General features: G+C 55.7%; 1 protein-coding gene across 12 annotated transcripts in view; it reads left to right on the plus strand.

The window, feature by feature from the left end:
- Pde9a (phosphodiesterase 9A) overlaps positions 1-16,742 on the plus strand; it is a 59,989-nt gene that overhangs the window by 28,709 nt on the left and 14,538 nt on the right. For 7 of the 12 annotated variants that reach the window (XM_040287078.2, XM_040287079.2, XM_013357812.4 and 4 more), the window contains 4 exons: positions 4,228-4,282; positions 5,039-5,109; positions 10,065-10,149; positions 15,628-15,709. In XM_040287078.2, the coding sequence (XP_040143012.2) occupies positions 4,228-4,282; positions 5,039-5,109; positions 10,065-10,149; positions 15,628-15,709 (293 nt within the window). Of the gene's footprint in view, positions 1-4,227; positions 4,283-4,311; positions 4,469-5,038; positions 5,110-9,027; positions 9,463-9,898; positions 9,935-10,064; positions 10,150-13,229; positions 13,306-15,627; positions 15,710-16,742 lie in introns of those variants that run through there. The other 5 variants (XM_040287083.2, XM_040287084.2, XM_078044705.1 and 2 more) reach the window with 5 other exon arrangements.

Consider the following 16,742-nt stretch of genomic DNA (forward strand, 5'->3'; position numbering starts at 1 on the left):
CCTTGGTGCCTGGGGCACCCCATCATGGCGGAAGGAGGGCGGGTGGAGGGCAGAGCCACTCGCCCCGTGGTGCTGGGAGCAGCTCTCAGTCAGCTATGGATCCTTCTAATGAATGAGGCCAGAGCCTTCAGGAGCCGCTCACTTCAAGCCCCGCCTCCAAACCCTGCTTCACTGGGGACCCAGGCTTCGACCTGTCTTGGGGGTCACTTCACATCCAGACTGTAACAGGTGGTTTGAAATGTTTCCTTCCATATCCATAGCAGACTGTAGCTTGCCTTTTCATCCTCTTAACCACCTGTCTCAGAATGAAAATCGGTGTTCTGATGAAGTCCAGTTTATCAACGTTTCCTTTTATGGCTGGTGCTTTTGGTATCACACCTGGGAACCTGCCTCTTGCAATATTCTGAAGATTATCTCCTGTTGATGTCCCTGGATGTTTTATCATGGTTTTCTATTTTTCAGCCCTGGTCCATTTGCACTGATTTTTATGTAAAACTGTGAAGTTTCTGCCTGCGGATGTCCGTTCCTCCGCCCCTTTGGTTTGGACGGCTGTCCTTCCTTCCTGGGAGTGCCTGTCACCTTACTAACCAGTCAGTCCTGTGTGATGCTCTCTGCTGTCTTCTGTTCTCCTGGTGTCTGTCCGTCCGTCTCCTTCCTCCACGACTGCACAGTCTTGACTACTTTAGCTTAAAGAAGTCTTGAAATCAGATAGACTGATGCCCCCCCTTTATCTTCCCTTTCACAATTGTTCCAGTTCTTCTGTCTTTCTGTGTAAATGTTGGAATAATTTTGTCTATTTCTGCAAAAAGAATCTTGCCAAGATCTTGGCAAAGCTGTATTAAGTCGGCATCTGTGCCGTGGGGTCTCCCAGCCTTTAACAGACCAGGCCTTGTGTGTTGGTGACTTCTTTGATTTCTTGTGCTTTGTTGGATTCACACCTCAGCCATGTCTTCATCCTTTGGAGGGATTATAAATGGTATTGCATGTTTTTCCTCGGGGTCTGCATGGTCCTTGTAGTGTGTAAGTACAGTGGCACTTGTGTACCTTTGCTCCTGGGAGCTTGCTGACCTCACTGGCTGGTCCTCAGAGGGTCTGGCAGAGATTCCTTGGCCTGTGCTGTATAGACGGTCGTGTGCTTGGCACGCGGGGGCAGCGTTTCTTCTTCTCTCCGGCTCATGAGTTTTGTCTTCGAGTCTTGCCTGATTGCTCTGGTGGACCCTCCATCGCTGTGTGGAACAACGGTGGGGTGAGCCCTGGGCCCTGTCACCCTCAGAGGCAGGCCACCTGCCCCACCCCACGTCACGCCGGCTGAGTGGGGTGTGGTTGACGCCTCTTTACCAACTGAAGGAAGTCCCTCTCCGACCCTGGTTCTCGAGTCATAACCATGGGTGGAACGTGGTGGAAGGCGGTTTATGAGTTAACTGGTGTCCCTGTGCCGTCTTTCCCCTCCAGCCTTTCTGTGGTGACACACTCACTGGTGTTCCAACACTGAGCCAGGCTTGCACACCTGCGCTGTTTGCCCCTGAGCCGGCATGGTGCTTTTGTGGTGCTGAGTCACGTTTTCTAAAATGTTACCATTTTTGTCCTTGTGTCCTTGTGTCCGTGTGTCCTCGGAGGAATTGGTTTGAAGTTGTCTTTTTGCTGTTGTCGGTCTTTGTGGATTTGGAATCAGGCTGATACTAGCTTCATAAGATGAATCTGGAAGTGTTCCCTCCTTTTTTTTTTCCCCCCCTGGAACAGATTGTTTAGAATTGTGTTAATTCTTTAAACATTTGGTAGAATTCACCAGTGAAATCTCTGGGCCTGGAAATTTCTTTTTTAGGAGCTTTTTAATTATGAATCCTATTCCATTAATAGTTGCAGGCTGCTCAGATTACCTTTCCTCTTGGCTGAGTTGTACTGGTGCCTTTTGGGGAGCCGGCCCACTCTGTCTGTGGGGGTTTGTGGGGCTCCCTTTCAGTCCCCGCCGTGTCGGGGTCGGTCGTGAGGCCCTCTGTCCCTCGCTGTCCGACTTGCGAGGATTTTGCCGATTTGTTGATCTTCCCGGTGAACCCAGGCTCTGGCTCATGGCCGTGAGCTCCACTTGCTCCTCTCTCTGTGGGATCTAGGGCCTTGGATGCCGGGTGGAGGCTTCCCGGCTCTCAGGCCCCCTCCCAGCACTGCCTAGAGTGTCCCACGGCGAAGGCTTGATGGTTGTGTTTTGTTTTCCTCGAGTTCCCCTGAGACTTCCTCTTTGACCAGGGATCAGTTAGAGAGTGTTTAGTTTCTGTTTGGAGATTGTCCTCTTATCTTGATGCTCCTGGGGTCAGAGAGTCCACTCTGAACGGTTTCGGTTCTTTAAAATTTGTGGAGCTTGTCCTCACGGCCCGGATCCCGGCCCACCCTGGCAGGTGCCCTGCCGACACCGGTGGCTGGGAGGGTCCATGAGTGCCCGTGGTTGGACGGACTTCCTGATCTGTCTTGACTTGGACATGGTTGAGCTTAACGTCTGTGCCTGTGGCTGTTCCTGTCGTAAGTGACACAGACCCATGCTCAGCTCACCCCGAGGGCGGTGGGTCTCTATGTGATCCTTGCTGAGGGCGCCACTCTTCTTCCCTGGCAGGTGTGGGACTTTTTGAAGGCCAAGTCCTTGGACCGGCCAGCAGCCCAACCTGTGGCTCTAGAGTGTTTCCTGGATGGGGTTTTTACTCTTGTAATTTCAAGAGACTTTTTCCTCTTCTCTTTTAGTCACGGAATGCTAAATCTGGAGAGACCCGGGCTATCTCACCCACCCACGTATGGGCACCCATTCTGGGGTTGGGAGACACAGATGGAAGTAAAGATATTGATACCTAGAGGTCTAGGATGCCCAGAGGGCACCACCATGCTGGCCAGGGAGCATGTGGACAGAGGGCCAGCAGCTTCACTGGGTCCTGGCACTATCCAAACAGGTTTCCTGAGGGGCGTTTGCACTGTGAGTGTAAACTCAGTGCCAGGAGGTCACACTGTAACTGAGAGACAGTCACTGTGACATAGGTCTGCACAGTCCTCTCAGGGTGTGGGATCATAAAATTGAGAGTCTACTGCAGGCAGGTGAAGCAATGGAGTCTCAAGAGGTGAATTTAAGTTGATCGGTTTTAATTTTTTTTCTTTTTGTGAAATTAACATGTTCATTATACAAAATGTAGAAGATATAGGGAAGCAAAAATAAGAAGGAACTTTGTAACAACTCTTACAACCGAAGTGTAACCACTGTTGTTACTTTGGAATGTATCCTCCCCGGTATATTTTGAAAAATGGGATCATTCTCTATTACCACGTTAATTTTTAAGACTCCAATAATAGGAACATTTTCCAAGATCTTCCCTTCCATTCATGTCATGATTACACAATCCCATCTGATGGACATGTAAGTCCTTCTGGTTTTCACTGTTTAAATAACACTGGGATGTGTACATTCACGATTACTTCCTACATATGAGACACTGGGTCACAGCACAGGAACCCCTTTGCCAAATTGGGGTATTAGGTCTTGTTCCTTTGGAGCGGTTTTGTTTTCTCTTGTTTTGTTTACACGGAGAGTTAAGCTTCAAGCCAACACAGGAGTTTACCTGGACTCAGGACTGAGCCCTGGAGGCTGTTAGTGTTCAGGGGACATGGGAATGGCACACTTGGAGCAGGAAGAGACCTCTCCCTGCCCGAGAACCCAGACTTGCTGACAAGAACAGTCCTGTGGACACCTAGTCCTGGCCGTGAGTCTCCAGCATGGCACTGGGCAGGAAATAGGAAAAGAGGCAGGTTACAGGCATCCCGGGACCTGAGCCCTGTAAACTGGCCACCCAGCCCAGTTTTACAGACCAGGTGGCCGGGGGACAAATCACTCCACCCTCCTGCTTCTTCTCTGCAGGCCGGCCAGGAGAACACCATGCTTTACACTTGAGCTTGCATTTGAACTTGCTTCGTCAGAGTAATTGCCCCCATAAATGGGCCTGGGCACTCAGGGAAAGCCTCCCATTAGAGAGCCCCATGGTGCCTGCCTCTGCAGCTGGTGCTGACACCTGGAGACAGCCTGGACTCCACCGAGGACCAGTGGGAGCAGGCTGGGCCTGGGGCAGTCCAGGAGGAAGGGGAGGCCCCGCGTCTCAGCAGCTCGCCGGGCAGCCCCTGGCCACCGTGCCGGGCCTGGCCCGCGGTGACTTCCAGCTCCCTGTGCCTGTGTTCCATCTGCCTTTCTTCTTTGGTTTTCAGAGAGAGAAGAGCTAACCCAGAGCGTGCTGGCCCAGGTGGCAGAGCAGTTCTCCAGGTGCACAGCCCTCCACACACGCGCTGTCCCGACGGGCCGTCTGCTTCCGTGGCACAGGAGGCCCTTGTCTGAGGCTGGCCTAGGCCAGCAGGACTCCCCCTGTGACTTCTGTCCCTAAGCAGCTTGGCACACCCCAGGAATGCTCACCTTATCCCCAAGACCAGGTCCCACGGTCACTTCTAGAATGTGAGCTCCAACTGCAGAGAATGTTCTCGGCTGGTTCTTCTGGACTAGAGGACAGTCTGTACTTTTTTTTTAAGGCACCATTTTAAAAATGAGCTTCCTCCCTGAGGTCCTCCCAGAGGGGGCTGCATCTCCGTCCCGAGCTGCCCACTAATTCTAAGTGGGCGTTCGGTTTCTCAGACTGATTTTTCTGCAGTGTCTTACTGTCCCAGGGTGATTAAAATGGGGGAAAGGACAGACGGGCGGTATATTTTAAAGCCCATGAATTATTGAACTGACTGGTCAGGGCCTCCAGAGGTGACACCAGTCCCCTGAAGGTGACTCTTCCCAGGGGGTGGGGTGCTTGGTGACCTGAGGACCTTGTAAACTTCTGTTCACTGCCCAGGTCAGGGGAAGTCAGTCCACCACCTGGGGACTCTGAGCTCCTGGAAGCATCTCTGAGTGTCTTGGCCTCCACCCTACACCAGCCACCTGGAGGCCTCGCCCCGACAGGATCCTAGAGTTGGCTGGGCCACGTTTAGCTTTGAGGATTTTATGAGTTACGTTTTGTATTTTTTTCCATTTTATTTCTAGAGCATTTAAGATCAATGAACTGAAAGCTGAAGTAGCGGACCACCTGGCGGTGCTGGAGAAACGCGTGGAATGTGAGTGGGGTTGTTGGCTTTCTGCTTCTGTCCTCTAACCACCTTAGAGCTAACCACTTGGATGGGGTGAGGTTAGTGCCACTGGTAAGTGCAGCTGTTTTCCTTATGAAATGCTTGGGGCTCCTGTGACCTCGCCAGGGCTGGAAGGGTAAGCCATCTGAGCATGTCACCCCTGCTTTAAAGCACCCCGGCACAGGACACAGGCCTTCTGCGCACAGAGCAGAGGGGAGACTCGGGCGCCTCACACTCGGCCTGTCCCCGGAGCCTCTGCTCAGGCCTCGCCTGTGGCTGCTGCAGAATGAGGACATTCTCGGCACACCCACCGCACGCTGTGGTTTTTTGGAATATGTCTACAAAGTCGTTATCTCTTGGTTTCCAATTATCACAAAAGCAAAGCAGAAAAGCAAAGTGAGCAAAGGAGAGTCAATTCCAGTCTTGATTCAGTTACCGGAACTCCACATTCTGGGAGGAAGACAGCTTCGAGTCGCCCACGTCTCGCACCCTGGCACTAATGGCAGGATCGGGGCTTGACTTCCACCCGCCTGACGTTCCGCATCCGGCTCGCAGCCCAGCACGGGAGGTGCTTTGTCAGTGTCCCGGCGGAGGTTAATGGTTAATGGGCACCTTATTTATTAACAGGATTAAGCAAACAATATCCAAACAAGAGGCCATTAGGGGCCTGGCTTGCTCCCCAAAACACCTGGCAGATCTGTGCTTGTAAGATTGACAGAATGTCACTCTTCCTATCGTGTTTGAATTGCTTATACTTTTTAAAAAAATGGAAAAATCAGCACGACACCAGGACTGATTCATCTAAACAAGTTGAATCATGAGCTTCCATGGACATGAGCAAACTTTTCAAAGTGTGTTGGCGTTTTAAAACTCACCTGCTTATTGGACCTTCGGTTTTCTTTAACCCGTGGAGGATGAGGATGCCATAAGGGTTAGGTGCGGATCAACAGGACTGGGACCAGGGCCAGGCTGCTCTCAACTCCTGCCCCTGCCTGATGGAGCGAGTCACAGCTGCACAGCTGAAGAGGAACAACCCCATGAGGGTTCCCATACCCAGGGCAGAGACACGACGGGCTGCTTCAAGCAGAGCACGACTCTTCCGGGAGAACTCCGGGCAGCGCCTGCTGGCCTGGAGGCTGGGCACAGGGCTGCAGGCTGCGCTGTGGAACAGCACTGATGCTCTCGGTGCCAGCGCTGCCATTCCGGAGCCCAGGCACTGCCACAGCTCTCCCGGCACCTTCGCCCTGGACCCTGGGTCCCGACGGCCTCCCCTGCAGACATCAGGTTGCTTCTTCACATCACCAAGCACAGACTCAGAGCCTGCAGAGCTGGACTCTGTGCCCACCTCAACTGCAGGGGAAGCCAAGGAACCACTGTGTTCACGTCCTAGGGCCACCTGACAAAGTTCCACAAAGTAGGGACTAAACAACAGAAATGCCTTCTCTCACGATGCTGCGGGCCCCAAGTTCAAATCAAGGTGTCAACAGGGTGGGCTCCTCAGGGCCCCTGAGGGAGCCTGTGTCCCGGCCTCTCCCTGGCATTCCCTGGCTGGGATGCTCGTCACTGCCACTGGCCTCTGCTTCACCTGACACCCTCCCTGTGTCCCGAATCTCCCTCAGACACTGGACCGCTGGATCCACAATGGTCTCACCTCAGTATCTGGTTACTTCTGTCCAGGACCTTTGCCCAAACAAGGTCATGTTCGCAGGTTCCAGGGGCCTGGTGCAACCTCCGCAGTGAGCCTCGGGCATGTCCAGCTTCACAGCGCGAGGCCGGCTCAGCCTCCCACCAGCCCCATGGAGCAGGGACTCTCGGGAAGGGCTTTCAGCCCAGAGCACCGGGAAGGTTTGCCACCGAGTCACCACCCACACCTGCGGGTGCACAGAGCCAGTCTCGGCTCGGCCTGCACATGCCCCACAGCGGAGTCCCTGCCTCTCTGCTCCCGGGCACCATCGCCCCTTCCCCGCCTCCTCTCTCCCCCCACCCCACCTGGAAGCCCCAGCTCCTGCTCCCACTCCTCCTGGCGTCTCCCCATCCTCCTGGCTCCTCGCCCTCCCCCGCCATGCAGGAGAACCCCTGGAACAGCCCTGATCACGCAGGTTCTCCGCCCAGAGGACCCCACCTGCTCTGGGCTCAGCTTCTCCTGGTGCCTCTGGCTGGCCAGTCCCAGTCTCTTGGCCTGTCCTCCAGTGGATGTGGCCAGGGATGCCCACGTGCTGAGCCCTGGGGAGTGTGAGCTCCAGAGAGAAGGCCCAGAGATGAGCATAGGCCCATTAGGAAGGGAGAGGGAGGTCCTCTGGAGAAGGGGCCTGCAGCTGACCTCCCATGCTGGCCACGAGGGAACTGCTCCATCCAGTGAGTCCTGACCCTGCACAGCTGCTGGAAGCCAGCTGGTCTGAGCTGCTGGACCAGGAAGGCCACTGGCATGCGGCTCCATGTAGACCCTCTCATATGACTCTCTCTCTCTCTCACACACACACACACACACACACACACACACACACACACACACATGCTCGCACTCGAGTGTGCTGTGCACACTGCTCTGTCAGCCTACAGGGCGGCCCTCTGCTTCTCAGTCAGGGGGCATCTGCTGGAGTCCACTGCCCAGGACCTGTTCTAGTGGAATCTCCTGCTTACTCTTCGACCTTCTTGAACACATCATCTTCTGACTCAAATAACAATTTCTCCTAATTGACTTTACAGCTTTTCTCCTTTTGTGTGTGAACGTCTAGGCTTCCTCGGGGAGTCAGGGCTTCTCAGTGATGAATTCCTAAACACGCACTCGCGGGCTGCGGTGCGCTGGGCTCAGCACGGCCCGCCCTGCCCCTCCTACCTACTGGAGCCCTGGGCTTGGACCAAAACCTAAACCCAGCTTGTGCCGCTGTCGGAGCTGATCCACGCAGATCACCCAGAACACTCCTGCTTTTCTCTGTCATGCGGGAAGTACTTCAGGCAGATCTGGGGACAGGATTGATGGGCTCTGCTCAAACCCCTTCTCGCACAGCCCATTAGCTCTGCGTCCGCCAGGCCCCCACCAGCCTCTCGCCAAGAGCCGGGGGGAGAAGGAAGGGCGGCAGAGCCTCACTGCCTGCTCAGCCCCGGTGTGCACCAAACCCTTCCCCGAGGCAGCGTCTCTCTTAGGATACATCTAAGAAGAGCAGATAATTTAAAAAAAAAAAAAAAAAACAGTGCTAATGATTAAAACTAAAATTTCTTTGGGAGGCAGGGACTTGCAGAAGGCCCCAGAAACCCTTCTGAAGTCTGAGGAGACAGCCCAAGGTTCCAGACCTGCTAAGCCTGCTGCTCAGCCTGTCTGAGGGCCCAGGCCAGCCAGGGGACACCATGGGCCAGTTCTGGGCTGGACTCCAGGGCCCTGTGAGTGCTGGGAGGGGAGCTCCTACTTTGGGGTCCTTGGTCTCTGCAAACCTGTGCCTGCAGTTTGAGGGTGGACGAGGAACTGATGGACAGTATTTGTGTCTGGCCTGGACTCCAGTGTCCTCCGGCCACTGCCTGTGCATCCCCTCAGGAGAGGCCGCCCCAGCCCTGCTCCTGGAGCTGAAATGAGCCATGGAGGGGGGCTGCGGACTCTCCGAAGGGAGCCTGGTGTTTAGATGATGGTACTCAATCTGAGCGGCCCTGGACTCCTGGGCCAGACACGTGATGAATTCATAAACCAGCGCTCGCGGGCTGCGGTGCGCTGGGCTACCCTGTCTGGCTGCATCAGGCCTGTCTCTCCCCTAGACCTACTAACTTTCCGGAACTTTCTGCCTTTCAACTGTTGGCAAGATGGAGCTGCTGCTTGCTGCCAATGCTGATCTACTGTTGGCTCCTGTCAGTGTCCTCATGGCGAGCCCACAGGCGGGCGGGGGGGGGGGACACTGAGGTCTGGGGGGCCCTGGGAGGCCACCTCATCTCAGCAGAGGACCGTGACATTCAGCAGCTTCTTAAGGGGCCCACAATGCAGAAAGCAGGAGGAACCCCTCCAAAGGGTGCTGTGGCTGTCCAGCCTCTAGTGCCCCTGTGGCCACCGCCCTGGCTCCATGCATGACCTCAACCTGAGTGTCTGTCCCCAGTCTGCCCACCATGGTGGTATAGAGAGGGACAGAAGCTTCCCTGGCCCTGGAGCCCGTCACCAGGACCAGAGCTGAGCTCGCCCCTTTGGGCAGAAGAGTCAGGTTCCTAACTGAGTGCGGCCAGGCTGCCACTGGACCCAGGTGGCCCCGGTGGGAGGGTCATCAGGAAGCCCCTCCCTTTGCTTTTCCTTCAGAAACGGTTCCTGTTTTCCCTTTAGCCGTTATTCAGGGCCGAGCTTGATGAGGAGCAGGACGGCCTGCTGAGGTGGGATTACAAAGTGACAAAGCTGACCTCTCCTTCCTCCAGGCCCACTCTGCCCTGGAAGCCTCCTGCAAGCCACGCGGGGAGGATGGGGGGCAGCGGGCTGGGAGCGCCCAGACCCAGCTCTGCTAACCCTTAGCTGGGCCTCTTGATCGCTGTCTGGGTGAGGTCAAGGTTTTCTCCTGGTTAACTGCTCTGGGAGCTTAAAGAGAAGCTTTTATCTTAATGAGGTTTCAGTGCTTGCCGAGGAAGCGTGGCCTCGCTGCATTTCAGTGCCCAGTTCCTTCTTTGGGGGATAAAAGACTCTCATATCCTCAGCTGGCACTGGGCAGTGAAGAGGAGCGGACGCGGGCGAGGGTGGGGACGAGGGGTGGGGGTGGGGCTGCCACGCTGTAGATACAGCACAGACAGATGTGGCTCGAGCTTGCGGGGAACATGCCTGGGGTGACAGAGTCCCTGTGGCCCAGCCGGGCAGGTGGGGCCATCCTACTGTCAGCAGAGTGGGCCAGAGCCTCTGCCAAGGGCCCGTCCTCCCCGGGGCCCCTGGTTACCAGGTCCTCCCAGTCTCTCCGCGGTAACCCCCTGCTGTGTCTCTTTGTCACTAGTGGAAGGACTCAAAGTGTTGGAGATTGAGAAATGCAAGAGTGACATTAAAAAGATGAGGGAAGAACTGGCGGCCAGAAACAGCAGGTAAGATCCGCGCTGGGGGCGCTGCAGGCCGCCGGCCTGGGCAGAGCCTGTCTGGGGCGGTGGACTTGGTGTCCACAGAAGAAGGGCTCGTGTGACTCGCTCCAGCTCCGGCTTTGGCCACCCGGGCTGGAGGGAGCCCCACTCTCCTGGGACCTACTGTTGGAGCCCGAGGCTTTCCTACCATAAAGGGTGTTCATGGCTGATAGAGGCGGGAAGGTGACCTCGCGTGAGGGGACCCTCCTGCAGACCCAGTGTGCACAGGAGTCCACTTGGCTGGAAAGGTGTGGACGCCAATTTTTAAAGAAAAAGAACAAGAAGAATGCACAGGTATTTGGCTTACCAGGCACAAACATCCTCATCCCCAGGCCAGGGGACATCCCCACAACACAGGCATCAGGGAACAGTATGGTGAGAGCACCAGCCGTCAGGACAGAGGGACACCGGGGGACCAGTGAACCGTAGTTCAGACAAAACATGCCTGAGGTTCATCAGTGCCTCCTCAAAAGTCTATCAGAAGGACCCTCCTCCAAAGCTGTGGTCCCCGTAAGCATGGGCCAGCCACGCACAGCCTGAGGACAGAGCCACACGGTAACAACGTGGCCATGACGGGCAAACACGTGCCTGAGCCCACACAGCACTAAGGCTCTGGCTGATCCACTGAGGGACCCCTTCACCTCCCACGTGGTCTCCACCCAGGAACTGAGCCCCTGAGTAAAAGCTGAAGGCCACAATGACTCTGACCACGGCTTTGGCAGAGGGTCCTTCAGGTGGACTTCTGAGTACTACTGCGGGGCCTCACGGGGACCAGTGAGCGGGGAGCAGCCCTGGGCAAAGGCACACTTTTTCTCAGGGCCTCCCACTCAGTGAGGAGGGCAGACCTGCGATAGGTGCAGGAGACCTGTCACGGCCAGCACCTGGCCTCTGGGGGAGGACGCTGAGCAGCTCACCTCCTGAATCACACCCTCCACGGTCATCACACTGACCTGGTGACTGCTGGGCCTTGGGAATGTCTGGTGCCCTTTGATTTGGAGAATGTCAAGGTAAAGGAGTTGGTGACCACAGGAAAGACGAGTTAGCGGTTTGTCCCTGTTGTCCCCATGCTAGAGGCTCCTCAGGGATGGGAGTCCCTCCTGGGTGTTCTTGGGAAGAGCCAGAGTTGCTCAGCGCACAGCTGTCACACAGCTGGGACCCGGCTGGGCTGTCTGAGGCCCAAGGCACAACCCAGCCTTGGCATCACCCATTTCCCCCGGCCCAGGGGAGGGCAGGTGGCGTTGGGCAGGGATCATGGGGCCCAGCCAGCAGCCTCAGGGCAGTCGGGCTGCCGCAGGGGCCTGGGCTCCTTCGGGCTCCGCCGCGCTCTGCAGGAAGCGTATTCTTAGAGCTCCCAGCGCCTCAGCCGCGGAGGCGCCTTCCCAGGGCCTGTGAGCCTTCTAGGCACGGAGTCCTCAGCTCTCCGTTCCGGCACGTCCCAAGTAGGTGAGGCAGATACGGGACTCCCATCCGGAACCAGAGGGGGTCAAACCCATTAGGAAAACAAACCCAGGGCCCAGTCCACCTGGTGCTGGAGCCCACAGCCCCTCGGGTACCCCCAAAGCAGCCCCTCCCTGCTCTCTAGAATAGCAGGCTCAGAGCAAGGAGCCATGAGCGGCGGAGGGAAGGGTCCAGTAATCACGAGGGAGTCTCGTAGCAGCTCCGGCCCTGGGTGCTGGGCCCTTGGAGCGCGGCGTCACCTTCCTGGTCTGCAGGGAGAGCCTGTGTCCTTGCTGAGCAGCCCTTCCTCGTGAGCCCACACAGCGCTAAGGCTCTGGGCTGATCCACTGAGGGACCCCTTCAGTGGATGTCAGCCCAGCCCAGGGCCCAGGTTTTGCTTATGGGGACACAGAGGGGAGAACAAGGGCACCAGGAGGGGCAGAGCCCAACCCGACGCCCACAGGGTGGCAGATGCGCCTGACAGGCTGACCTACGTTCACCCACACACAAGCACCTCCCACAGGACTCCGAGCCTGGAGCCAGAGCAGAGCCCGCCCCGGGACAGTGGGGCTCTGCAGGGTCCGCCGGCACCCCTGAGCAGGCTGCCCACGCTGAGCTCCCTGGGTTTCTCGAGGTTGTTTCAAGAGGACAGAGGTTCAGAGGGTTCTCTGGCTGCAGCTGCCCTGGCTCCAACACTGCTCAGGCAGAGAGCTGGCGGGAGAGGGCCGGAGACCTGGGATCTCCACTTTCACCCCAAAACCAAGGCCTTGACCACAGGACTGAGCCCCAGGGAGGGGAGGATGGGACGGCAGGGAAATGAGAGCAGATAAGCTCCAAGTGGAATGAAATGGAAAGGCACCCTGCCAGCTGCCCCACGTGTTCCCGTGGCAACGGGGCTCAAAGAGGGCTGCTGGCCTGGATCGGCTGGCACTCAGCAGTCTCTCTGCTCCCACGGCTGCGGTGGCCAGGAGGGAGCCAGGTTGTGGCAGTCAAGCCATCCTGCCTGCTGGGGGCCTGTAGGACCCTCCTGGGGACGAAAGATCTTGAGGAAGCATGGGTTGGACAGGCAAAAAGGGGCAGCAGTGCACCCCGGTTTTCCCATTGCACAGGTCAGTCTCCCCTGCTCAGAACGAGTAAGTCTCCTGTGTACAGGGCAACGTGGAAACACTTTGATTGGCACGTTTGGTCCTTTGGTTATTGTTTTGCTAGGTCCGGATTAGAATCCGCTCTGTACATCAACGTGCTGTAGCAGCTCTGATGATTTGTCAAGTGTGGACTCTGAGCGAGGCCCAGCAGCTGGCCAAGACAATAACATAGACAGCTCTGTTTCACAAATGAAGAGGTTTGTTATGCTGAGCTTGAAAATAGCTTAGGCGCTTGGCAAAGCCCCAGACTACCCAGACGGGGACTCTGGTGGTCACCAGTAGCCACAGCAGCCAGCAAATGCCCCCAGCAGCCAGCAAATGCCCCCTGCTTAAATCTGGATGTAAGCTTCCCAGGAGTTTCCATGTGTATTTATCCAGTTTTGAAAAACAACTAAAATGTACTGTTTCGTGATATTTTTTCACTCATTATGAACGATTAATGGAATAATTTTATCCAACATGCAGCTCATGGATGTTTCTAGAAGGCCATGACCCAGCACTTTGTTAACCACCAAACGTGCCCTGCCCTGGCCTCCCTACGGTGGGTGGCCTTTCACTTTCCCCTCACCTGAACCTCCCTTGCTTCATATCATAGCCACAATCACCTTGATAATGATGTAGCCATCCTCCACGTGGATGAGCCAAAGTGGCTTGAATCATTTCCCACCCGGGGCTTGAGGTGGTCCCTGGGGTGTTCTGCGTTGTAACAGCAGACAACACTGCATGAATCTCTTTGTGCACGGAGCTATTTACTCGTGTCTAATTCTTTCTTCTTAAGATCAATCTCCCTAAGCAGAAGTACAGACTTAAAGGCTGTGCCTTCCTCTGTAGCTCTTACTGCACAGGATAAATGGCTTTTCCAGAAGATAGAGCTTTGTTTACTGATGTACTGGCCCCTGCACACCACAGGATGACTCCAGGCTGCCCAGGGGTCCCACCTCTGCAGCCCTCCTCTGGACGAGTGGGGAGCATGCTCACTTCTAAGCTGGTTGAGTTCCAACCCTGATTCCTGGTCTGCCCTGGCCAGGGAAGCCAGAGCTCCTGGAGCCACTTCTACAGGCAGCCCCGGGGACGGCCCTGCAGGCCAGCACACTCCAAAACATACGTAGCTCATTTCCTTCTCATGTTGAGTGGGGAAGAAAAACTAAGAAATTTCAGCCTTCAACATTGTAGGCAGGGAAACTGCACACACCTGAAGGTCCAGCTCTGGGGCCTGGACTGCAGCAGGTGCTGCAGACACACTCGGAGGACTGCACAAGTGCTTCTCATCCACTGGAAAATGAGTCCAGCTTGTGAAGCCACAGGGACTAAGCGCCTGGCGTTAGGTGGAAGGAGCAAGTTGCCGCACAGTGAATTTGGTCCAGTTCCCTCTTTGTTCAGAAGTACAAGTGGCTCTCCATGGGGTCCATGCCCAGGTGTGCTCTGTAAGGACACACCAAACTGCTCACAGAAGGGACCCCCCGGGAGTGGGCGCAGGGTGTTTTCATTGAAGACGTGGGGGTGTTTCCTCTGCACTCCTGTGTGTCTGGACTTGTTAAAATAAGAAAGTTCTGCCTATATCATTAAAACGAAGAAGAACTTTTAGCGCTGAGGAGGGAGCCCAGTGGTAGAGGAGCTGCCTCGCATGTGTGAGGCCCTGGGTTTGATCCCCAGCACTGTGGGGCAGAGGAGTGTCACCATGGACAGAAGGTGTGACTTATGCAGTCCAGGGGAGAGATAATGAATGTCCATGCACTTCTGCCCTTGTCAAGGCTTTATTCACTTAAATCCCTTAATACAATTTCACTCTATAGGTTCTTATGGAATGACAATCCTTAACTCTGGGCACTGCAATAGACATAATCAGTTCACAGCAAACAATTTTGGATTAATTCCGAGCACTGCAAACACACTTAATCACGACAGACTCATGACAGACATTCCCTCTGCATGCAAAGCTCAAGTGTCAGATCAGAAGTCTCAGGTCTTAGGCTTCAAGTGCAGCAGATGCACCGTCAGACCACGGTGATCAGGTCAGGAACCAAGGTCGGCTTCTCCTGGGATAGAGCTCATGGCTGGCTGAGGAGAGGGTCACAGAGAGAAGTCCTCTTCTCACCAGAGTCCAGAGCTGCTGTAGGGTTTGAGGGTGGTGAGAACAATGCCGAGGATCAGGCACACGGGAAGAGCTGGGATTTCAGTCCAGGTCCTCATCAAGCTCTCAGGGTTGTGTGCGTCAGTGTCGGTTGGCTGAATGTCTGCTCGTTGGCTCCAATATTTATACTAAATTTTGGGGCTCCTGACCCCACTTTCAGTCCCCATCAGCTGCCACCAGGTTTCTCAGTGAGGTCATTTGCCCTGGGTTAAAGCATCTGGTCTGGTGGTCCCCACCCTGATTTTCTTGCCTTTCCCCCCTATCGAGGTGAGGAAAATGTAACAGAGACTTCACTCTGAGCTTGTCAGGGTGGGGGAAGTGACCGGTTGGTGCCTGAGGGCCACACTGGAGGGCTCTGTGGGTGGCCTGGGGAGACTGCAGGTTTCAAACTGGAGTTTTAAAGTGGAGTTGCTTGGGCTCAGGCCTCAGGCCATCCTTACAAGGGGGTGGGTGGAGGAGGAGATTCAGAAGCTTGTCTAAAGCTGGAAAGAGACTCCTCACCTGACTCTGGTGTTTTCCAAGAGCCCGTATGACAGCCCAGGTCCAGCCAGGGTCCACCAGCCCCGAGCCGCTGCCTTCAGGACTCCACTGCAATGAGACCAAGTCGTGTCTGGGCCGGGGGCTGGCTTTGGGGTTTCGTTGGCTCTTGCTCTGATGGGGTGCGGTGCCCTGCACAGGGGAGCCCCAGGCCTGAGGGCAGTGCTGCCACTCATGTCCACCTTTTCTCCTCAGGACAAGCTGTCCCTGTAAGTATAGCTTTTTGGATAACAACAAGAAGTTGGCTCCTCGAAGAGATGTCCCCACCTATCCCAAGGTGAGCTGGAAGTCCAGCCTGGGGAAGGCAGCAGCTCTGTGTGCCAACCCCCCGGCCCAGAAGCCCCAGGACATTGATAAAAACAGGTCCCTGGCTGCTCAAGGGTGGTCACTCTCTGGCAGAAGGTCTTTCTCCTTGATGTCTGTTTGGCAGAAGTGAAGGCCGACCTCCTGACCGCTGGCCGAGTCTCTCAGCACACTGGGCTGACTCTGTAAGAGGCGTTTGCATTCAAGAGAGGTGGAACTTGAGGGCTGGGCTGTGGCTCCGTGGCAGAGCACTTGCCTGGCACGTGGAAAGCACTGGGTTCGATTCTCAGCACTGCATATCAGTCAGGAAAGTAAAGGTCCATTGACAACTAAGTTATTTAAAAAAAAAAAAAAGTAGGTTGACCTTGAATGTTTGAATTTTCTAAAAGACACTTGGTTGGATCTCCTGTCCCTGAGCAATCCCACAGTTTTAATGGAGAGTCTCCTCAGGTTATCACAGCAGCCAGGCCCTTGGTTCAGTAGCCCTGCGCCGGGACTGAGCTATTAAGGAAGGTGGCCTTCGCGGCTTTGGCCTCGGGTGGTGAGCAGCCAACTCCTGGCTCCTGCTCTTAGCTGAGACTGAGGCCCCTCAGACAGGTCCTCCCACTGCCCACAGTCCGCGTGTCGGCCAAGGCCTCCAGGAGCCTCTGCGTGGGCCTGGGGGGCGGTGAGTGGTTTTCTGGCGAGGTTTGAGCCATGCGCGGAATGTGACTGGAGACTCTCCTCTGGAGACCAGTGTCTCTGCAGGAAAACAGGACCCACATCCCTAGGGACCCTGTCCCAGGACTCACCAGGCACGGCCCAGGCCAGTCCTCCAGGCCAGCCCCTTCTTAAGAAAACCAACAAAAGACCTGGGAGAAGGCCACAGCAGATGCCACAGGCCGTGCCTTCCACACCCTGAACGTGGGGTGTGCCACGGAGCTGGCCTGAGGCTCAGCCCCATCGGCAGGTGTGTGGCTGAGCCCACAGCTGAACCCGGGTGGATCCAGCATCTGAGCTGGTCTGCC

Source organism: Ictidomys tridecemlineatus, chromosome 3, assembly GCF_052094955.1.
Source record: "Ictidomys tridecemlineatus isolate mIctTri1 chromosome 3, mIctTri1.hap1, whole genome shotgun sequence".
NCBI classification, from domain to species: domain Eukaryota; kingdom Metazoa; phylum Chordata; class Mammalia; order Rodentia; family Sciuridae; genus Ictidomys; species Ictidomys tridecemlineatus.